The sequence below is a fragment of the Eulemur rufifrons genome, chromosome 19, assembly GCF_041146395.1.
Source record: "Eulemur rufifrons isolate Redbay chromosome 19, OSU_ERuf_1, whole genome shotgun sequence".
Classification (NCBI taxonomy): domain Eukaryota; kingdom Metazoa; phylum Chordata; class Mammalia; order Primates; family Lemuridae; genus Eulemur; species Eulemur rufifrons.
In genome coordinates, this window is record NC_091001.1 from 83,310,439 (window position 1) to 83,335,162 (window position 24,724).

Consider the following 24,724-nt stretch of genomic DNA (forward strand, 5'->3'; position numbering starts at 1 on the left):
TACCAAAAAAAAAAAAGAAAGAAAGAAAACATTAAAAATACAATTGAAGTCCACTGAGTGCCTCTTTCCCATTGAAATCGCTCCCTTTTCCACAGAAATTGCTACTCTCTGGACTGTGATGTTATTATTTCCATGCATTTAAAAATACATTGAATATATGTATGTACACATGTATGTAGCTACACATAAAATATGGTATTCTTTTGCATACTTAAAACCATTTATATAAATGGTATCATCAATGGAATCTGCACCTTGCCTTTTTAGTTTAACTTCATATTCTGATGTTGATTTCTACAGCTGTAGTCCTTTCATTTTAACTGTAATGTAGTAGGCATTGATTTATTTGTTCTCCTCTGTATAGAAACTTTGCTATTACTGTAGTGCTAATGAATAGTTTTGTTCATGTCTGAGTGCACATATAGGAGAATTTAATGTGTCTACGCAGGACTGGAGTTATAGTTACTGTATTGAACGATATGCACATTTCTCCTAGATGTTGCTAAATAGCTCTCCAGAGTAGTTGTACTGACTTATACTCTTAACAGCAGTGAATAAGAATCCAGTTGCTCAATATTCTTGCTATTTCTACATGTTGTGAGACTTTAACACGTTGCTAATCTGGCAGATGTGAAATAATACCTCATTTTTTAAAAAATCAATTTTATTGATAAAATTTACATAAACTGCAGCATACGTGTTTTTGAATATACAGTTTGATGACTTTTGGCAAGTGTATATATCTGTGTGATTACCATCCCAAACAAGATATAGAATATTTCTTTCACTTCAAAAAGTTCTCTTCTGCCTTATTGTCCTAGGTAATCACTGATTTCTGTCACTGTAGACTACTTTGCCTGTTACAGAATTTATTTCTTTTTTCTTTTTTTTTCTTTTTTTTTTGAGACAGAGTCTCGCTCTGTTGCCCGGGCTAGAGTGCTGTGGCGTCAGCCTAGCTCACAGCAACCTCAAACTCCTGGGCTCAAGGGATCCTTCTGCCTCAGCCTCCCGAGCAGGTGGGACTACAGGCGTGCGCCACCAATGCCCGGCTAATTTTTTTTTTCTATATATATTTTTAGCTGTCCAAATCATTTCTTTCTATTTTTAGTAGAGACAGGGTCTCACTCTTGCTCAGGCTGGTCTCAAACTCCTGACCTCGAGCAATCCTCCTGCCTCGGCCTCCCAGAGTGCTACGATTACAGGCGTGAGCCACCGTGCCCGGCCTGTTACAGAATTTAAAATGACGAAAGTTGGATAGGATGTCTGGCTTTTTTATGTCTGGCTTCCTTTGATCAGCATAATGTTTAAAAAAATTCATCCATGTTTGTTTGTATCATTAGTTCATTCTTTTTTTTTTCCTTTTTGGAGACACAGTCTCACTCTGTCTTCTGGGCTGGAGTGCAGTAGCGTCATCATAGCTCACTGCAACCTCAGACTCCTGGGCTCAAGCCATCCTTCTGCCTCAGCCTCCCGAATATCTAGGACTAAAGGCACGTGCCACCATACCTGGCTAATTTTTTCTCTTTTTGTAGAGACAGGGTCTCACTCTTGCTTAGGCTGGTCTCGAACTCATGGCCTCAAGTGATCCTCCCACTTTGGCCTGCCAAAGTGCTAGGATTACCAGTGTGAGCCACCATGCCCAGCCAGTTCATTTTGTGAAAAAATTGAGCTATAATTCACATAATAAAATTTACCATTTCAAAGTATACAATTTGGTGGTTTTTACTATATTCACTATATTGTGCAACCATCATCACTATTCCAGAACATTTCCATTACCCCAGAAAGAAACCTACTTGTTAGTAGTCACTCCCTATTCCCTCTCCTCCCATCCTCTGGCAACCACCTATTTTCTGTCTGTATGGATTTGCCTATTTTGGACATCTCATATGAGTACGGTTATACAATATGGGGCCTTGTGTGTCTGACTTCTTTCATTTAGCATCATTTTCACGATTCATCCATGTTGTATTTCATTCCTGTTATGATTGAATAATCTATTGTATGGTTATGCCACATTTTGTTTACCCATTCATCAGTTGGTGGACATTGGGATTGGGATTGTTTTCACTTTTTGACTATAATGACTGCTATGAACATTTGTTTCCAAGTTTTTATGTGAATATATGTTTTCATTTCTCTTGGGAAGATACCTAGGAATGGAATTGCCAGGCTGTATTGTAATTCTGTGTTCAACATTTTGAGGAATACAGGTGTGAGCTACTGTGAAAAACAATGAAAAAAAAAAAAGAAAAAAAAAAACATTTTGAGGAAAATTTATTCCATTGTAGTATTTCATTGTAGGAATATACCACAGTTTATCATCCACTAGTTGATGGACATTTGGAGTGCTTCTTATTTTTAGTTATGCATAAACCTGTTATGAATATTCACATAAAAGTGTTTTTGTGGACATATTTTTCCCCTCTTGAATAAATACCTAGAAGTGGAATTACTGGATCATAGGGTAGATGTATGTTTAATTTTTAAGATACGAACAAACTATCTTCTAGAGTGGTTGTACCATTTCACATTCCCAGCAGTGGCGTGTGAGAGTTCTAGTTGCTTCATGCTCTCGCTAACACTAGGTATTGTCAATCTCTTTAATTTCAGCTTATCTAATGGGAGTATATGATATCTCATTGTAATTTTAATTTCCATTTTTCTGATGACTAGTGAGGTTGAACATCTTTTCATAAAATTTTTTGTCACATGGATTTCTTCTTTGTGGACTGTGTGTTCATATCCTTTGCCCATTTTTCTTTCTTTCTTTCTTTTTCTGTTTTTTCAGAGATGGGGTCTTACTGTGTCACCCAGGCTGGAAGGCAGTGGCATGATCACAGCTCCCTGCAGTCTCCAACTCTCTGGTGGCCTCCTGAGTAGCTAGGACTACAGGCATGCACTACCACACCCAGCTAATTTTTAAAAAAAATTTTTATAGAGATGAGGTCTTGCTATGTTGCCCAGGCTGGTCTCAATCTCTTGCCTGAAGTCATAACTCCTGTCTCAGCCTCCCAAAGTGCTGGGATTAAAGGAATGAGCCACCTCGCTCAGCCCCATTTTTCTTTTTCTTAATGATTAACTGTACATCCCTAGTACTGATTTCTTTCAATTATGTACTGACTGTGGCTGGTCTTTTCATTTTGTTTATGGTGTTTTTTGGTGTATAGAAGTTGTACTTTTTAATAAACTTATTGATATTTTCCTTTATGGTTTGTGTGATTTTAAAGTATTATTTAATAAAATATTCCATACTCCAAGATCATAAAGATTGTTTAATATTTTCTTAAAAGATTTTTACATATTTATAAAAATTTTACTTAACTTTTATTTTTCAAATTTGGTCCTTAATCCACCTAAAATTATTTATGATGTGAGGGATTGAATTTATTTTTTTCATATGAAAAACAGTTTCCCCAGCACTATGGAATGGTCTCCAGTTTTTACCCTACTAGTCTGGAGAGCCTCATGTGCCACATATCTAGTTTCTGTAAGTATGTGGATCTATTTCGGGGTTCACTATTCTCCATTAGTCTTCATATTCTTTTGTTGTTGTTGTCCCTGGAAGTGTCAGAAAGTTTTCATATTCATTCCAGCATCAACACTACACTGCCTTAATTACTATAATAATGTAATCAGCTTATCAGTTTCCATGAATATCTTCTTGGGAATTTTGATTGTATTGCATTAAAATTTTTTGCATTGAATTTATGAATTAATTTGGGAGAGTTGGCATTTTCATGATTTAGTCTCACTATCTATGAACATAGCATATAATTCCATTTACTCTTTAATATCTGTCAATAAAGTTTTATGATGTTTCTTTTTTTTGGGCAATGCCTTTTTTTATAAAATAATTTTTATTTTAAAATATTAAAGGGTACAAGTGTTCTTGTTACATGGAGGAATTGTATAATGCTGAAGTCAGGGCTTTTAGTGTGCCCATCACCAGAATTGTATATTTTGTACCCAGTAGGTAAGTTTTTATCCCTCATCCCCTCCCACATTCCCCTAAGTTTTATGATTTTCATCTAAAAATTCCTCTATATCTTCTGTTAGATTTACATTTAGTCAACTTGAATATTAGGTTCTTTAAAAAAAGATTTATATTTAGGTACCTTATAAAGAACTGGCATTGATTTGTTAATGATATCCTTTTAAAAATTACAATTTCTGGCCAGGCAGGGAAAAAAAATATATATATATATATATATATATACACATTTGGTTTTTTTTTTTTGGAGACAAGGTCTCGCTCTATTGCTTGGGCTAGAGTGCAGTGGCATCATCATAGCTCATTGCAACCTCCAACTCCTGGGTTCAAGCCATCCTTCTGCCTCAGCCTCCTAAGTAGCTGGGAATACAGGCGCATGCCACCATGCCTGGCTAATTTTTCTATTTTTTTGTAGAAATGGGGTCTCATTATATTGCTCAGGCTGGTCTCAAACTCCTGACCTGAAGCAGTACTCCCACTTCAGCCTCCTGAAGTGCTAGGATTATAGGCTTGAGTCATGGTACCTGGCCTCATTTTCTTAATGGTATCTTCTACTGTATTAAAGTTTTAAATTTTTATGAACTCTAATTTATTAATATTTTCCTTTATTACTACATGATTACTACATTTTATGCCCTGCATAAGAAACTTTCCGGCTGCCAAGTCACAAAGATGATTCCTATGTTTTCTTCTAAAATCTTTATGATTTTAGCATTTACATTTAGGACTACCCTCTATCTCAATTTGTGTGTGTGTGGTATGAAGTAAGGATAGTAATGTATTATCTCTAATTTTTAAAAAAATTAACGCAACAAATACATCATTTTGTCCTAAATGTTTCATTGGACTGATAAAATGCTGAACTCACCAATGATAAAATTTATTATACCATTAATTTAGTCAAACAACATATTTTCTGAATACCTATTAAATTCCATGATTAGGTAATATAGTGATTTTTTTTTTTTTTTTTAAAGATAACACAAGGCCAGACATGGTGGCTCATGCCTATATTCCTAGCACTCTGGGAGGCCAAAGTAGGAGGATCACTTGGGGCTAGGAGTTCTGTACCAGCCTGAGCAAGATCGAGACCCTGTCTCTACTAAAAATAGAAAAACCAGCGGGGCTCAGTGGTGTGTGCCTATAGTCCCATCTACTGGCAAGGCTAACGCAGAAGGATGGCTTGAGCCCAGGAGTTTGAGGTTGCCGTGAGCTGTGATGTTCGTCACTGCACCCTAGCCAGGGTGAAGAGCAAGACTCTTGTCTTAAAAAAAAAAAAAAGATAACACAGCCCCATTTGCTGCTTTGCTGAGGAGACAGACCAGTAAATGTACAACCACCACACAGTGTGATATGTGCAATGCTAGAGGTGAACACTGGCTGCTGTGGGAACACTGGGGAGAGTCAGCCGTGCTAGGGACCTGAGGTGAGGCTTCCCAGGGGTGGTGATGCTTGAGCTCAGACTTGAAGGGCTGGTTGATGTTGGCCAAGAAGGCGGGGTAGATGTGCAAAGGCAAGAGGCGTGAGAAGACTGGGGACTGTGTTGCTTTCCATTAGTTGGAGCAGATGGTACAAGGCGGAGAGTGGCAGATCTGAAGCCTTGCATGACATAATCATGGATTTAGCTTTTATCTGCTGATTAGTTGGGAGTCAGCAATACCTCAGTACTTGGAGTTGAGCATTGCTGCTTTTAGTACTGTGAATGTTTTTGTATTCATAAGGGTGGACTAAAACATAGCATGTTGTTTCAGTAAGACCTTACAGTCTAGATACTTTTAAATATCCCTATCTTTGATTAAAGCTTTTGTTTTTATGTACATGTTGGAAACTTTGTGCATAAGTATCATTTATGTCCTGATGTATACAGTGAGTACTTGGTACACAGTAATCAAGTAAAAATAATCTGAGTTGAGCTATGGACTTTTTTTTTTTTTTTTAATGTTTTTTGAGACAGAGTCTCCCTCTGTCACCCCGGCTAGAGTGCAGTGGCATCAGCCTCGCTCACAGCAACCTCAAACTCCTAGGCTTAAGCAATCCTTCTGCCTCAGCCTCCCGAGTAGCTGGGACTACAGGCATGCGCCGCCATGCCTGCCGAATTTTTTTCTATATATTTTTAGGTGTCCAGCTAATTTCTTTCTATTTTTAGTAGCAATGGGGTCTTGCTCTTGCTCAGGCTGGTCTCGAATTCCTGGCCTCAAGTGATCCTCCCAGAGTGCTAGGAATACAGGCGTGAGTCACCATTCCCAGCCTGGACGTATTATTAATATTTACCTGTCATTAGAAAATAGCAAATAATGACATTAGAATGAGCTGCCTCATTTTAAAGATATAATCTGTTGAGGCAGCCCCCGCCATAGCGTCCGCCAAGCCCTCTGCTATCACCTCTGAGCAGAAGATGGCTGTGCCTCCTGCATATGCTGAACTTGGCAAATCTGCCAGGGATGTCTTCACCAAGGGCTATGGATTTTTGGCTTAATAAAACTTGATTTGAAAACAAACTCTGAGAATGGATTGGAATTTACAAGCTCAGGCTCAGCCGACACCGAGACCACCAAAGTGACGGGCAGTCTGGAAACTAAGTACAGATGGACTGAATATGGCCTGACATTTACAGAGAAATCAACACTGACAGTACACTGGGCACCGAGATTACTGTGGAAGATCAGCCCGCATGTGGCCTGAAGCTGACGCTCAATTCATCTTTCTCACCTAACAGGAGGGTGGGGAGGGGAATGCTAAAATCACGACAGAGTACAAGTGGAAGCACACCAACCTGGGCTAGCCGGGCATTTCAACATTGCTGGGCCTTCAGTCTGGGGTGCTCTGCTGCTGGGTTCTGAGGGCTGGCTGGCTACCAGATGAATTTTGAGACCACACAGTCCCAGATGTCCCAGGGCAACTTTGTGGTTGGCTACAAGACTGATGGATTCCAGCTTCACACTAATGTGAATAATGGGACAGAGTTTGGTGACTCCATTTACCAGAAGGTGAACAAGAAGTTGGAGACTGCTGTCAGGCTCTCCTGGACAGCAGGAAACAATAATAGTCACTTCAGACTAGCAGCCAAGCATCAAATCAACACTGGTGCCAGGTTCTTGGCTAAAGTGAACAACTCCAGCCTGTTAGGTTTATGATATACTCAGACCCTGATGCTAGGTACCAAACTGATGCTGGTAGCTCTGCTGGATGGCAATGACCTCCATGCTGGTGGCCATGAGCTTGGTCTAGGACTTGAATTTCAAGCATAAATGACAACTGTATAATTGTTGAATGTTGAACTATTTTGCAGCATGCAGCATAGCTAGCATAGAATTTAGTCTATCTTTTTTTTTTTTTTTGAGACAGGGTCTCACTTTGTTGCCCAGGCTGGAGTGCGTTGGTCTGATCATAGCTCACTGTAACTTAGAATGCCTGGTCTCAAGCACTCAAGCCATTCTCCTGCCTTAGCCTCCCACATAGCTGGGACTATAGGTGTGCACCACAACACTGGGCTAAGTTTTAAAAAATTTTCTGTAGAGATGGGGTCTTACCATGATGCCCAGGCTGCAGTGCATGTTTTAATGTTGTGTGTCTGGGATGTGAGTATTGGTAAATATCATGTTAGACCTCCAAGGTTAAAGATGACTCAGATTTAAGGTGTTACCCTTTCAGAGGTACAGAGGAAACCCAATTCCAAAAAAGGTCCTTTCAGCTGTAGACTTTGGAACTTGGTGGCCCTTCTAGGATGCCAAGTTTCTTTTTTAATCTAGAAATGACTGCAAGTGGAAGCTGATAATGTGCAGGCACTTTGTAAATTCGTGTTGAGTAAATGAATAGAATTGTGCCTTCCTGAAAATTGAGCCTTGGTTTTCCTGACCCCAATTGATGAAAGGCTCATTGCTTGATGGTGTGTATAAACTCACCAGAAAGGGGCTTATTTAGACAGATCTTCATGACCTGTTCCCGCCCCAGTCCATCATCACCTCTTTTGCATCAAAAGGTCTGCAGGGTGTGGTAGCTGTTTTGTGCTGTTTTGGGGTGGAGAGGGTGGATGTGATGAAGCCAGTAATCCGGGACTTAATTCCATCTCCTGTTGTGGTTTCTTGCCCTTGCACCAGAAGAGTATGAAATAGCTTCCAGGAGCTCCAGCTATAAGCTGGGAAGAGTCTGTGTGGTTGTAGTCACATGGTGACAACACTCAGAATCTAAATTGGACTTCTGTTGCATTCTCACCACTCAATTTACTTTTTAGCAGTTTAGTGGGTACATTTTAGAGTCTTCCATTTTGTGTGGAATTAGATCCTCCCCTTCAAATGCTGTAATTAACATCACTTAAAATAAAACCTGAATAAAATATTGAAACCTCAAAAAATTTTAAAATATCATTTGTTGAAATTCATTTTCCCAGGCCGAGTGTGGTGGCTTATGTCGGTTGTCCCAGCAACTTGGGAGGCCGAGGCGAGAGGATGACTTGAGCCCAGGAGTTCGATGCTACAGTGAGCTATGGTCTTGCCACTGCACGCTGGCCTGGGTGACAGAGTGAGACCCTGTCTCTAAAAAGAAAAAGGAAATTCATTTTCCCAAGTTGTTCTATAGATAAAAACAGTTTGGAAGTCAAAATGATAAAATATTATTAAAAAAAAGAATTGGTGTCAATTTTTATGAGATGATCTTGTTTGAAGAGGTGGATCTCTTGATGTCCCTTCTGGTCTCGGAATTCTTTTCCTAATGAATTGCCAATTAAATAAAAAGGGAGTAGAACCCATCTGGTAGTTATATATGGAATAGGAACAGATTAAGTCTCGTGATGCGATTGGTTTTCTCACAGCATTTTTTAGGCAAATATGTGAGAGATATTTGGTGAGAGATTGGCTGCAGCTGAAGACCCAGGGGGCCCACCCGCAGCGGAGGAGGTGAGGCCTGGGAGGGCAGGTGCTGGTGGGCCAGTCTGGGTTTCTGTTGCTCTCGACTCCAGCAAGTGTTTAGTAGTGAGAATCAGAGCCGCCGATTTTAGGTTTCTCTCTTTGTATGTGTCTGTCCACCTACAACATGGTAGTCTTTTGAAAACACATTCCTTGGCTCTGGTGAAGAGAAGCATAAATTCCCACGGCAGTCAGCGAGAAACGACGTCTCTGACTTTTGAGAGCCTCAGGTGAGGCACAAACGAAGAGCAGATGGCTTGTCCACAGAACCAGTGCAGAGCTGACGACAAAACAACTTGAGTCCTCTAATAGAGGGCAATCAACATGATCAGGGAAGCATGGGGTGGCTGAAATTCTTTATGTCATTTAGCTTCCAAAAGATAATTTCTGTCTTATTTTTTGGGAAGAAAATCAAGGGAATAGTCAAAGTGGCCATCTCTTGTAATAAGACATTTCTGGGTGGTGTTTGTTTTCTTCACTCACTTTTCTGGTTGGGGAAAACTGCAGGGCCTCTGCCTGGAGCCTTCTGTCCCTCCCCTCGCATCTGTCCGGGAGGTCTGGGACGGTGGCTGAGTGTCTGCGAATGTCCTGTGCCTGTTTCAGCCGTGCTGCACATCTGCTCACATCCTTGTAGCCGTGATTCTGTGCCCCTCACCAGTTGCAGTGGCTTGTTGGAGGATTCTGGCGTCATTTCATTTCATTCCCATAATCTGCTGCCAGTTTGGGCCTTCCATTTCTCGTGCTTGGGTCGTAGCCTCCTGACTGACCGCACACTCCAGCCGTCCCATGCATATCCCACAGCACACCTGCACACTTGGCCTCTTCCCAGCCCTTTTTTTTTACATCTAGAACTGCAACCAAGTGATCTTCCCAGCTCTTTGGCCTGCAGCACGCCTGGCACATAGCAACCACTCAAGAAATGCTTATTGAATGAGTGCCTTCTCTTGTTGCAAAATCGTCAATGAGCTCCCTTTGCCTTTAAAGCTGTAGCTTGACTTTCACAACCCTTTGCCATCAAGCTTCAGTGCAGGCACCCACCATAATTCCTACAATCTCTTCTACTTCCTGCTGCACACCTCGCTTTGCATCCTAGTGGGCTCCCTGTTCCCTGAGCACCATGATGCTTTTCTGCTCCCATTCTTTTTCTTACCTGGCCCCTCCTTTTGATTTTCCACTATCACTGCTTGGTTTCTGGTCTTTATTTTGGTTTTTGCATATTTTAGTGGTCCCCTAACTAGACCTACTGCTAACATTCTCTCCCTGAGCAGAAACATCCATGCTACAGACCCAGCTCCCCAGCTATGCCACGGATTTAGCCTGGAGCCTCTTTCCTCATCCATAAAATAGGGTAATACAATAGTGATGACCAACTTCTATGACCTGAAGGGTCATAATAATATATACTTAAAAGTTATTTTAAAAATCATGTAGTGAATACTTCAGTACATTTCATTTGTGAAAAATTCAACTATTCATAGATTCTTTTTTTTTTTTTTCATATAGAGATGGGATCTTGCTATGTTGCCCAGGTTGGCCTCAAACTTCTGTGATCCTCTTGTTTCAGCCTCCTGAGTATCTGGGACTATAGACGTGTGCTACCATGCCCAGCTTGTTAGATTTTTTTTTTTTTTTTACTTTTTCCTGATATTGCCTGTGCTCATCTTTCCATGCCAAATTAAATTGGCACTTTCTCAAAGAAGCCTTTCGGAAACCCCTAGATGAAAGGAAATTTACCTTCTTCTGAACTTAATACATGTTAATTACAGCATTTATCACTTGCTACATTTTATTTTTGAATTTAGATGGATAGGATTGTTGTTGGGGAGGGTATATCTTACCTTTCACTAGGTTGTAAACTCTTTTAAGATAAGTTTTACCTTTTTTTTTTTAACCTTCATATTTTGAAATACTTTTATACTTACAAGAAGTTGTGAAAATAGTACAGAGCCCAGTGTGGTGGTGTTGCCTATAGTCCCAGCCATTTGGGAAGCTAAGGCGGGAGGATCCTTTAACCCAGTTCTGGGCTGTAGTGCGCTATGCCCAGGGGGTGTCTGCACTAAGTTCCGCAGGGCTGATCAGTGGTGGGATCGGGCCTGGGAATAGCCACTGCATTCCAGCCTGGGCAACATAGCGAGACCTCGTCTCTTAAAAAAAAAAACATGAAAAATAATACTGAGAGTTCTGGTGTACCTCATCTAGTTTCCCTAATGATATTATGTAATAACATCTTACAGAACTATAGTTAAACAAGAGGGCAAGTCTCTGGCCCAGCACACAGCTGGACATCTTGCCCACACCTATAGTTAAGTTCTATCTTTAATTTTTCTTTATATACTTGTACATGGCTCTATAGAGCCTGGCACACAGTAGGCACTCACTTATGAGCTTTATTGCATGATGAATGAATTAATGTGCTCCGTGGGCGTGGAACCACATCCAAGTTAATATACTGCCATCCCATTCTTACTCTAGGACAGCATCATCCTGGCTGCAGTTGACCTGTCTCAAGAGACTCAGACTACAGCCACATTTCCTGCCTCCCTTTGTCTGATAAATGCCCACACTCTGGGATTTGTTTCAAAATAACACACGAGGAGGGCAGTGGATAAGGGTGTGGAGGGGGCAGAACTGGCTATGGGCTGATGGTCGATGGGGCCGGGGACTGGGCGATTACCATACCGTTCTGTCTTCTTTTGTATCTTGAATGGTCTTGATTCTCCATCTCAAAAGTTTAAAAAACAAAATCCTATTATATTGACAGAGTATCAAAAATATTTCTTTCTGAGGTTTTAGAGTCTTTCTCTACTAAGTCACACTAGCAGGACAGAGTTCATAGCAAGATACTACCTCAGGCTTCTACTACAATGACCTTAAGTCACATATTTGGGTTGAAAATGGAATTAATTATGCCAAAAGTAGTCAGAGAAGACAAGGATTATTTGCAGTAATTGCCTATAATTTTTCAGAGAAACGCACTCTGGTCTGGTCTTTCATGGGGATTTTTTTTTTTTTTTTTTTTTTTTTTTGGATACAGGGCCTCACTCTGTCGCTCAGGCTGGAGTGCAGTGGCGTCATCATAGCTCACTGCAACCTCAAACTGCTGGGCTCCAGCATCCCTCCTGCCTCAGCCTCCCAAGTAGCTGAGACTACAGGCGGGAAACCCCCCACACCCTCGCTAATTTTTAAAATTTGTGGTAAAGACAAGGTCTCGCTGTATTGCCCAGGCCCTGGCCTCAAGTGATCCTTTCACCTCAGTCTCTCGAAATGCTGGGATTACAGGCATGAACCACTGTGCGAAATGCTGGGATACAGGCATGAACCACTGTGCGTGGCCCGGTGAAGATTTACATAGGGTGGGTAGCTCTGTCTTAGCAGGGCAGGTGCTGTAGTCTTGGGATGTGCAGCCAAGAACTTGGTTGTTTCTTTGTAGAGGGTCATTAGTCCCTGTTTACCAACAAAGAGAGCATGTGGGTCTGGTGTCTTTGTTGCCAAAACAGAGGACAGAGGAACAACAAGGCAAACTGTGCAGTTTAGCAGGTAGAGCCCCAGCTTCCTCAGGCAAGGGAGAGAGCAGCGCCTTCCTATCTGCTAAGCGGGGAGTGAAGAAAGCAAGGGCAGCCCACAGGAGGTGATTGTAGGAAGGCGAAATCCTGCAGAATCATAGCAGCCCTTACTAAAGACTGTGGGAGGAGCCCAGTTCCCCCTAGTCAATCCCAAAGACTTCAGAGGAATGACCTTTCTATTTATCATTATCCGTATCCCGCCACATATCCTAAAGAAATGGCCACCCAAATGGGGACTTGAGGAAACAAAATAATATCAAGTGAGGAACATAAAATAACAAGTATACATTGATTACAGCTATAAGGAAATACATAAGTCCCAGGAGGGATTCAATGTATGACTTAATGAGTACAGTTATTGATCTGCCATGTATTAGCTGTGTGCCATGAGCTAATTCCTTCTCTTTGCCTTAGTTTCCTCATTTATAGGTGGGGATAATAAAACCTCTCGCATACAGTTGTGAGCGTAAAATGAATTAATATATATAATTAATTATATGAATTAATATATATAAATTTATAGAAAGATGCTTGGCACTTGAGTAAGTGCTCAATATGTGTAATTATTGTTGCTGATCTAGGCTGGAAGATAAAACGGTATGAATGGTATAGATTTTTTTTTTTTTTCTGTAGGGTAATTTAAGTGTGTAAGAAAAAAATAAAGTTTTTTTAAAAATCCTATCTTTTTCTCATTTAACTGATTGTTTTGGAGAAAACTCTTATTAAGGACGTGAAAGAGACTCTGGGTTGTGGTGGATGTTGATGTGCAGTTTGTTGGAAATTTTTATTACGCTGTGTGTTATCCCACTGTACCTGCCCGTTAGAAATGTGATTGGAAATGCCCGTACGTTTAAATATCAAAGTGTGGGCTAGAAGGGTGTGACTTTCTTTTGTGGCACTCCTGGGATTGTCTAGGGCTGATTCAAGCTGCTGACAACTCCATCATGGTGATTGCTCTTCGAGTTGGTCCATGCTTTTCACTTTTTCTTTAAAAATGTTTTCAAATTGGAAAAATAGTATGTGCCATGGCAAAGCATTTAACCATACAAAAGGGAATAAAATAAAAAAGAGAGTTTCCATCCTGCATCAGGCTTGAGAGTTCCCTACCTAAAGGAACCGGTGTTAACAGTTTCTTGAGTATCCTTCCAGTGTGGGTGTGCATGCATGTACCTACACATACACACACACACACACACACACACACACACAGTTGTAGTGTACTGTGGGTTCTGTTCTGCACCTTGCTTACCATACATCCTGAAGAATATTCCACATCAAAGCAAGTGATATACCTCATTCCTTTTCATGGCTATATATTATAAGGTTGAATCATATAAAATTGCTGATATTTGAATGTTTGGCAATTTCATATGATTCAACCCAATACTGACTTTTGGAAATATATTTATATAATCAATCTCCTGCGCATAGGTATTCATATTTTTTTTTATTCTTGGGTAATACAAACAATGGATCTTGCTGTATAGGTTCTTGCGTAAATGTGAGGATGCATGTGTAGGATGCATTCTCAGAGTGGATGAATGGCTCCGTCTCCTGTGCGGTAGTAAGCTTGATTGATCCTGCCAGCTGCTTTTTTAAGTGGTTCTAACAATTTATGCTGCAGCCTGCAGTGTCTAAGAATCTAAGAATTTTTGGGAGAAGAAAGAATGGAGTATTCATTCCTGCCTTCTCTTTGCATTCAGGAAAGCTTTTTTTTTTTTTTTTCCTTTTGAGACAGGGTTTTGCTCTGTCGCCCTGGGTAGGGTGCAGTGGTATCATAGCTCACTGCAGCCTCAAACTCCTGGGATCAAGCAATCCTCCTGCCTCAGCCTCCCGAGTAGCTGGGACTACAAGCATGCACCACGATACCCAACTAATTTTTCTATTAATATTTTTGGTAGAGGCCGAGCGCGGTGGCTCACGCCTGTAATCCTAGCACTCTGGGAGGCCGAGATGGGCGGATCCTTTGAGCTCAGGAGTTCGAGACCAGCCTGAGCAAGAGCGAGAGCCCATCTCTACTAAAAATAGAAAGAAATTATATGGACAGCTAAAAATATATATAGAAAAAATTAGCCGGGCATGGTGGTGCATGCCTGTAGTCCCAGCTACTCGGGAGGCTGAGACAGGAGGATCGCTTGAGCTCAGGAGTTTGAGGTTGCTGTGAGCTAGGCTAACGCCACGGCACTCACTCTAGCCTGGGCAACAGAGTGAGACTCTGTCTCAAAAAAAAAAAAAAAATATTTTTGGTAGAGACAGTGTCTTGCTCTTGCTCAGGCTGGTCTCAAACTCCTGAGCTAAACCAATCCTCCCACTTCAGCCTCCCAGAGTGCTAGGATTACAGGCATGAGCCACCACACCCTCAGGGAGGCCTTGAACTGATTTCCTTTTTGTAAAGGGAAGACTTTGAGCCCAGAGCTGGTTTGTAGTAATAATAATAATAATAATCATCACAATTTATTGAGCACTTACCATATGCCAGGCAGTGTTCTAAGCTCTGTACACATATTACATATTGTTTCATTTAATTCTTATGACAACCTGAGAAGTAGGTTGTATTATTATCGCCACTTAGTCAATGAGGAAAATTCAGGAAGACAGAGTAGTTTATCCAGAGTTCTGCAGGAAGTTATGAGTGGATAAGTGTTGCCTGCCTTGAGATTCTGCTGTCTTCTCCCTTGTTCTCTTTGTTTAATGTTTAAGTGAAGGATATATTATTCTTATTTTGATTAAAAAATGACTGGAGTAGTTGTTGGGGTTTGGATTCATATAACATTTCCTTATGTTACAGTCTTACACATTGTGATATTGTACTTGCTTTTAAATATATTATAATTACATATGTATAAAAGAGTATAATACGTATAACATATGTATATAATAACTTTCAGATGGTTTTCTGTGCTGCCCTATGTTTGTGTAACTCTTTTAGCATTTTCAAGTCAGCTATTCAGTAAAAATATTCAGCTTTCATTTGTCATTATGTTCATTTTCTTAGTTGTCCCTATATATTGAATTTTAATCAGGTTCTGCTTGGTGTTAACGATAAGAACAACCATCTTAAATTCTTTTGCGATAAAGCAAAATATAAATCAAAAATTAATTATTGGCAAGGTCAGCACCGTTTTCTTTTTCAGTGACCCAGTGGGTGGTGTGGCTGGGCAGTCCAAAGTGCCAGATTAAAGCTGCAACCTCTTTGGGGTTGTGGGTTTGAATCCCACCGCTGCCCGTATGTTTGCTTTTTATTATAAAGTTGTGGTAAAATACAGATAACATGAAATTTACCATCTTAATCTCTTTTAAGTATATAGTTCAATAGTGTTAAGTACATCCACATTGTTATGAAACAGATTTTTAGAACTTTTTCATTTTGCAGATCTGAAACTCCATACTCATCAAAAAACAGCTCCCCATCTTTTCCCTTCCCCCAGCCCCTGGTGACCACCATTCTACTTTCTGTTTCTGTGAATTTGACCACTTCAGATACCTCATGTATGTGGAATCATATGGTATTTTGTCTTTTTGTGATTGGCTTATTTCACTTAGCATAATGTCCTCACGGTTCATCTATGTTGTAGCATGTGAAAGATTTCCTTCCTTTTTTAAAATTTTATTTTATTTTTAATCTTTTTTAGAGATGAGATCTTGCTTTGCTACCTAGGCTGCAGTTCAGTGGCATAATTCAGTCGTACCTCACTGCAGCCTGGGTTCAAGCAATCTTCCCAACTCAGCCTCATGAGTAGCTGGGATTACAGACTTGAGTACGATTTCCTTCCTTTTTAAGGCTAAATAATATTCCATTGTATGCATATACCACATTTTTTTTTTTATCCATTTGTCAGTGGACATTTGAGTTGCTTCCACATCTTGGCTATTTTGAATAGTGCTTGGCTATTATGAATTTGTATTTGTGAACACGGGTATGCAAATATCTCTTTGAGACCCTGCTTTCAATTCTTTTGGATATATATCCAGAAGAGGGATTATTGGATCATATGATATTTCTATTTTTAAGGAACCTCCATATATTTTGCGTAGTGAATGCACCATTTTACAATCCCACTAACAGTGCACTAGCCATTTGTCAGTGGACATTTGAGTTGCTTCCACATCTTGGCTATTTTGAATAGTGCTTGGCTATTATGAATTTGTATTTGTGAACATGGGTACGCAAATATCTCTTTGAGACCCTGCTTTCAATTATTTTGCGTAGTGAATGCGCCATTTTACAATCCCACTAACAGTGCACTAGAGCGCACTGTTGGTGAGAGTCCTCACCAACATTTCTTATTTTCTGGGTGTTTTTGTTTGTTTGTTTGTTTTTTGGTTAGTGGCCATTCTATGGGTGTGAGGTGATACCTCATTGTGGTTTTGATTTGCATTTCTCTGATGATTAGTGATGGTGAGCATCTTCTCATATGCTTATTGGCCATTGAATAGCATCTTTGGAAAAATGTCTATTCAAGTCCATTATTTGATTTTTTTTTTGTCATTGTAGGAGTTCTTTCTTTCTTTCTCTTTCTTTCTTTGTTTCTTTTCTTTTCTTTTCTTTCTTTCTTTTTTTTTTTTTTTTGAGATGGGGTCTCTCTCTTTCGCCCAGGCTAGAGTGCAGTGGCACAAACATAGCTCACTGCAGCCTCGAATTCCTGGGCTCAAGCGATCCTGCCTCAGCCTCCCAAGTAGCTAGGACTACAGATGTGTGCCACCTGGCCTGGCTAATTTTTCTATTTTTTGTAGAGGCGGGGTCTCGCTATGTTGTCCAGGCTTGCCTAGAACTCTTGGCCTCCAGCGATTGTTCTACCTTGGCCTCCCAGAGTGCTGAAATTACAGGCATGAGCCACCATGCCCAGCCCTCAGGACCATTTTTAATGGCAGTCTTTAGTTATCCAGAAGAACCAAGAGGCTTCTTGTGGCTATGGCGTGTCCATCCCAGGCCTTTGCATTCTATCAGAGTCACTCATGTTGTACTGGACAAACATCTACAGAGCACTTGCTAAGTGTCTGCTGGGCTTGGGAAGTGAGGGCAAAAGATACAAACATGAATCAGGCAGGGAACTCTTGGGGGTGATGTGAATACTCTCTATCTTGATAGCAATTTGGGTTATACATTTGTCAAAACTCAGTAAATGTATACATGAAGTTTGGACATTTCATTGTATACAAAGTTTCATTAAAAGAGAAAAACTAAACAAATATTAAATTCTAACTAGTGATATGTATTCTGAAGTTTTAAAGGGAAGTGTACTGATGTCTGTAACTTATTTTGTAATGCATAAAAAGGAGAGATTAGTGGATGGATAAAGGAGTGAATAGGTGATAAGCAAGCATATTTAAAATATGAATGCATCTGCCCCTTGTCTGAAAGTTTTCATAATAAAATGTTGGGAGGAAAAGATGAGAAGATGACTGGGGAAAAGAATCCTTATTCAATAAAGGGTGCTGGGAAAATTGGATAGCCACATGTAGAAGACTGAAACAGGATCCACGCCTTTTGCCTCTCACAAAAATCAAGTCATGATGGATAACAGACTTAAATCTAAGGCATGAAACTATAAGAATTCTAGAAGAAAATTTTGGAAAAACTATTACAGACATTGGCCTAGGCAAAAAAATTATGAAGAAGACCCCAAAGGCAATCACCGCAACAACAAAAACAAATAAATGGGACCTGATCAAATTAAAAAGTTTCTGCACAGCCAAGGAAACTATCACAAGAGCAAACAGACAACCTGCAGAATGGGAGAAAATATTCACATGCTACATGTCTGATAAAGGACTGATAACTAGAATCTACATAGAACTCAGGAAAATCAGCAAGAGAAAATAAAACAACCCTATCAAAAAGTGGGCAAAGGACATGAACTGAAACTTCAAAAGAAGACAGACTAATGGCTAACAAACATATGAAAAAATGCTCAACATTTCTAATCGTCAGGGAAATGCAAATCAAAACCACAATGAGATATTACTTAACACCAGTGAGAATGGCCTTTATCAAAAAGTCCTGAAACAATAAATGTTGGCGTGGATGCAGAGAGATAGGAACACTCCTACGCTGCTGGTGGGACTGCAAACTAGTACAACCTCTGTGGAAAGTAATATGGAAATATCTCAAAGAGCTATAAGTAGAACTACCATTTGATCCAGCAATCCCATTACTGGGCATCTACCCAAAGGAACAAAAGACATTCTATAAAAAAGACATCTGTGCTAGAATGTTTATAGCAGCACAATTCACAGGTGCAAAGATGTGGAAACAACCCAAGTGCCCATCAATACATGAGTGAATCAATAAAATGTGGTATATGTATACCATTGAGTTCTACTCAGCCACGAAAACAATGGTGATCTAGCACCTCTTGTATTATCCTGGGTAGAGCTAGAGCCCATTCTACTAAGTGAAGTCTCACAAGAATGGCAAAACAAGCACCACATGTACTCACCATCAAGTTGGTATTAACTGATCAACACTTAAGTACACATATAATAGTAACATTCATCGGTGTCGGGCAGGTGAGGGGGAGGAGTAGTCATACCCAATGGGTGCAGTGTGCACCGTCTGGGGGATGGACATGCTTGAAGGTCTGACTCAGGTGGGGCAAAGGCAATATATGTAACCCAAACATCTGTACCCCTGTAATATGCTGAAATAAAAACAGAGAAAAAAAAATAAAAGGAAAGATGAGAAGATGGCACCCGTGGGACTCTGATATTTACATTCACACAGTTTAGTTAGTGGCCTCTTATGTACTGTCCTCGTTTTTTTTGAGGGGGGATGGGAGAGCATGGAAGCTCTCCCATCCCCATACTGGCTAACACTGAAAGCATTTGTTTCCCTTTGTAGCCTGTTTCTAAACCTCTGAGTAATTCGCAGAAGTGCCTTCTATCATAAGGGATCAGTCAGTAATTAGTAGTGACTGATGATAGCAAGCAATTGTTGAAGTCCTCCAGTACCTACAGAAACGAATATTTTTTACATCATAAGCCAGGATACAACTATATATAACTGAGACAAAAGTTTCATAAAACTGTAATTTGATGTACTCTGACATTTTCTATTCTATTTCTGAAAAAATGTCAATTTTGATCCACTAATGGGTTAAGAACTGGCAGTCTGAAAAATGCTGTTCTAATGTAAACCTTGGAGACCAAGAGATTGACATACCATTTAATCTTAACAATGGACATTGTCATAAAAATCATTAGCATTTTAAAATGTTCCTTATAGCTTTAAAACCTTGTGGGTCTGGGTCTCGTTACCTGTGCCTGTGCCCTTGCAGTTTCTTAATTGCGTGACCTTGGGAAAGATGCTTAACCTTTCAGTCTCAGTTTTGTCATCTGTAAAATGGAGACGTTAGGAGAAATACACACTTCATAGAGTTCTTGAAAAGGATTAGATGAGATAATGTCTGTAAAGTGCTTAGCACACTGCCCAACTGACAGGCCTCAGTAAGTGGTAAACATTTTTATTAGCCAGGCATTCATGAACTTTTGTACGTTTGGACCTCAAAAGAAATCAGAACAGGCTTCAAAGGAATATGGTGTCCCTCTCCCTCAGTATCTTCTTTAGTTCTTTTTTCCTATTTGTGTTTTATAGAAGTAGACTTCGGGAGTACCGATTGTTTGCTATAGTGCTCAGTAAACAGTTCAGCTTTCCAGCAGTTGCCTGTGGTGGCATTGGCGAGAGTGCCAGTTGGAAACACGGGGAACTTTGGCAGGCGTGGTGGTGTTTGTTGTTGGAGACTGCTTTGGCATACTCGTAGGTGAAAAGTGATGCCTGGGGTTTCTCACTGATTCATCCCTTTAGTGTGGAATTCTGAATAAACTGCGTCGTACTGCCTTGCGGGGTGGGCAGGAAGAACCCTGAGGACCTCATTACAGATGAACTTCTTTGAAATTCCCTTACTGAGAGATTATTCCACGCCATTTGGATTTCCTCCTTTTTAATCTGAACAACTTTGGCTGCTGGTGGAAATAATTAGACAGAAAATGTTCTGGTATTTTTGGCACAGTTAATTTTTTTACTCTTCTGACATTAATAGAATCTTGGAATTTTAGAGCTGGAAGGGTCCTTGGAGGATCTGTGCCACTCTGCCACTTGATGGGTGAGGCTCGTCCTTCAGAGTGGAAAGAGCACGGGGCCTTTGACATCCAGTCCAGGGCCTCTGGCTCACGTCTGGCTAGAGAGGATACAGTACATTAGCTGGAGAACTGGTACCTTTTATCCACAAGCCAATTTAAGAAAAATATTATTATTACTATAGTGTGCTTTTTTGAGTGCACATATTGCTACTTTTTTTCCAGTCTATTACCTAGGATAGCAACCGACTTAGAACTCTCAGTGGCTTCACACAATGAAGATTTATTTCTTGCTCCATATCATGTCCAATCTAGGTCAAGGTGCAAAACATTTCTAGGCAGAAGCATGGAAGAGTGGGGGCAAATTTTTTTCCCTGCCATGGCAACCTGGAAGGCGTGTATTCTTAATGGTTGGCTGCAAGATGTCAGGGACTGTATCAACCCAAGTCCCTGAGTGACTGTGTGGAGTAGAGCAAAGACACTTTCCACCCTGACCTAGATTGGACATGATAATAAAACTTCATTTATGGCCACTGAAATTCTAATTTCATGTAATTTTCATGTCATAAAATATAATTCTTCTTTTGTTTTTTTTGCTTTTTCCTCCAACCATTAAAAAAATGTAAAAAAAAATTCATATGGAAAAGCAAATGCTTAAGAATAACCAGGACAATCTTGAAAAGGAGGAAAACACTCAAGTGATATATTTAAGTGGACATGAAAGCAAAGTATAGTCATCCCTTGGTATACTTGGGGGATTGGTTCCAGGACTCCCATGTGTACCAAAATTCATGCATACTCAGGCCTGCAGTGGGTCCTGCAAACATACGTAAGTCCTGCAATGGGCCATACAGAAACTTGGCCCTTTGTATATGCAGTTTTCACATCACATCAATACTGTATTTTCCAGCTGCATTTGGTTGAAAAAATCCTCATAAAAGTGGACCCATTTGTTCAAGCCCATTTGTTCAGGAGTCAACTGTATGAGCTGTAATTAAAATAGGGAGCAGTATGGGAAGTACAAGACAAAAAGGATTAATCAGATATAGCTGAGTGTAGCTCTGAACTTTCCACTTTGGAAATGTGGAAAATCCAGAACTTTATTCAGGTATGTTTGGTGATTTAATGTATGACAAAGGCCAGCATTTCAAACCAGTGGGAAAGGATGAAAAAAAAAAAAAAACTGTAAAAACCATTTTTAGGTTGCATGCCATACAAAAAAATGGGCAGTGGGAAGGATTTAGACCACAGGCTGTAGTTTTTCGAACTCTGCTACAAACATATTTATAAACAAAAGCTCTGGAACAGTTTCCAAATCTGACACTTTGCAGACCCTGAAGGATTCAAAATGTATCTGAGCAGATTAAAGGCCTTGTGAGCAGAGGACATAGCTTGCAGAGCAGGCCCTTATATATGTGAAAAGATGTTCAACATTTTTCACAGTAAGTGTTTTTCATCTATCAGAATCACGAAGACCTTCAAGTTCAGTAACACTTTACATGGGTGAGGCTGTGGGGAATAGACACTGCCATAGGCTGCTGGTGGGAGGGTAATTTAGTACAGCCTCCATGGGGGTAGTTTGGCAAGATCTATCAGCATTACAAGTAGATGTCTCCTTTGACCCAGGAATTCCAAGTCTGGGATTTATCCTTCAAATATGTTTGCACATGTGTGAAATGATGTAAAAATAAGAATATTCATCGCATCATTGTTCTGACAGAGATGGGAAACTACCTAAATGTTCATTAAGTAGACTGGCTAAATAAGTCACAGTGCAAATATTCAGTGGAATACATGTGTCACCATGTTTAAGAAATGAGGAAGCTCTCTATTTATTGACCTGGAATGATCTCCTAGATAAAATCACCAAATAAGAGGCAGGACAATTAATATAATATGATGGTGTTTGTATAAAAGGGGATACATATACATACATCAGAAACTGATAATAATTGTTGCCTCCAAGGAGGGGAACTGGGTGGCTGGCTATTCTATATTCTATATTATTATTATTATTTAACCTTTTAGATTCAAACTATGTGAATCTGATGGTTCACTGTTCAATACCTATTCAAAAAATAAAGAAAAGTTAATAAATAAAATAAACACAGTTAACCTTTAAGTCCTGCAAAGCCCTACAGTAGGGAAACATGGATAATTGTACTTACTTTCCCTGAGTACCATCCAGTACAACCTGTGTTCTGTGGACTGCACTTTGAGTCATGCTTTCCAAAATGAGGTCCCACCTGCTCCCATCCCAGCTACTCCGATTTCTTCTCTCTGCATTGTATGTCTGATGTTTGGGTTTAGGTCAGTGGTGAGGAAAAATTAAGTGGAGAAAAATGAATGATGGCATAATAATTATAACTTTTAAGTTGAGATTAAAAATGTTAAACTAATTTACAATTACCTTTGAATTGCCTCTCACCCCAGGTCTGGGTTTCCTAACTGGTGTGTTGAAATTTGATTTCTTCAACTTTGGAGCATGCAGGGCAAGGGCCAGGGGTGCTAGAGCCTCCAGGATGGTGGCTTCTTCAAGAATCCTACCTCCTGACTCCAGTATGCTATGTAAATATTATTATTTTCCATGTGTGCAGTAATGTGGAAAGATTGGCAAATGCTGTTCTAGGTAAAATGTGGTCTTATATTTTAAAAATATATGCTGTGTAAAAATAATTATGGAAAACAAACAAAGTAGTTTTTGGGACAATCCCAGTGGTGGTTTTGCTCCAGTGCGGGAGTCCTCAGCCTGTTTTCCGCGGTGAAGCATATGATGAGGGTGGTTGTGACCTGTGCCCTTCTGGTGAGGGCACTCGTGCAGGGCCCCAAAAGCTGGCGCAGCTTCAGTGTCTCCCACACAAGTCTATTGAAAAGCACAGAAGAGTCACATTTTAGGAAATGATCTTGCATTTACTCTATTACCAAGAAGTAAGTCATCAGAAAACTTGGGTATGTTCACTGTATGTAGGAACAAAACCCTTCTGGCCCACCTCATACCTGAGGTTGAGAACCACCGTCCTCCAAGAATAAGTGAAGTGTTATATCGTGGCTAGCTAAGGATAAGCTAATTTGAAACCACCAAATGAAAGAGATATTTTTAAAAGTAATAGTGACAAGTAAAAAAAAAATAGTCATTTTAAGGGTATTTCATGCAATACATAAATGACCTTAGCAAGTTCAATTTTCATCGGAACTGATTTGTTGTTCTGTTGCGTCTGGTGCGTCTGCCGATGTTGGTAATACTGTCTGTTCTTGATGTTTTCTGGAAAAGTAACTGAATTAGTATGTCAGTGTTGTACTATCTGAAGAAATCTAAGAGCTGTTTAAATGCTTAAAAATAAAATGATCAATTCTTCTTTTGTTCTCTTGCCAGGATAATTGAAGCTATCTGCATAGGTTGGTTCACTGCAGAGTGCGTCGTGAGGTTCATCGTCTCGAAAAACAAGTGTGAGTTTGTCAAGAGACCCCTGAACATCATTGATTTACTGGCAATCACACCGTATTACATCTCCGTGTTGATGACAGTATTTACAGGCGAGAACTCTCAACTCCAGAGGGCTGGAGTCACCTTGAGGGTGCTTAGAATGATGAGGATTTTTTGGGTGATTAAGCTTGCCCGTCACTTCATTGGTCTTCAGACACTTGGTTTGACTCTCAAACGTTGCTACCGAGAGATGGTTATGTTACTTGTCTTCATTTGTGTTGCCATGGCAATCTTTAGTGCACTTTCTCAGCTTCTTGAACATGGGTTGGACCTGGAAACATCCAACAAGGACTTCGCCAGCATCCCCGCTGCCTGCTGGTGGGTGATTATCTCTATGACTACAGTTGGCTATGGAGATATGTATCCTATCACAGTGCCTGGAAGAATTCTTGGAGGAGTTTGTGTTGTTAGCGGAATTGTTCTATTGGCATTACCAATCACTTTTATCTACCATAGCTTTGTGCAATGTTATCATGAGCTCAAATTTAGATCTGCTAGATATAGTAGGAGCCTCTCTGCCGAGTTCCTGAATTAACGCATTGCAAACCAATTCTCGCACACACTTCATAGAAAGAGTTGACGCTGCTTCATATGCATGTGTTTCTTGCTGGGTGAGCACTGCAGTGGCATTGTCATCAGCTCGGTAGGGTAAAAATTATCCTTCCCAGCTGAAGGGATAAAACAATTTACTTATTATAAAGTAATA

The 24,724-nt window shown here is 40.1% G+C and overlaps 1 protein-coding gene and 1 pseudogene across 2 annotated transcripts in view; both read left to right on the forward strand.

The window, feature by feature from the left end:
* KCNG3 (potassium voltage-gated channel modifier subfamily G member 3) overlaps positions 1 to 24,553 on the forward strand; it is a 41,818-nt gene extending 17,265 nt beyond the window's left edge. For both annotated transcript variants that reach the window (XM_069495002.1, XM_069495003.1), the window contains exon 2: positions 23,908 to 24,553. In XM_069495002.1, the coding sequence (XP_069351103.1) occupies positions 23,908 to 24,553 (646 nt within the window). The remainder of the gene's footprint in view (positions 1 to 23,907) is intronic.
* On the forward strand, positions 6,390 to 7,242 carry LOC138399994 (non-selective voltage-gated ion channel VDAC1 pseudogene; annotated as a pseudogene).
* Positions 24,554 to 24,724: the final 171 nt, after the last annotated feature.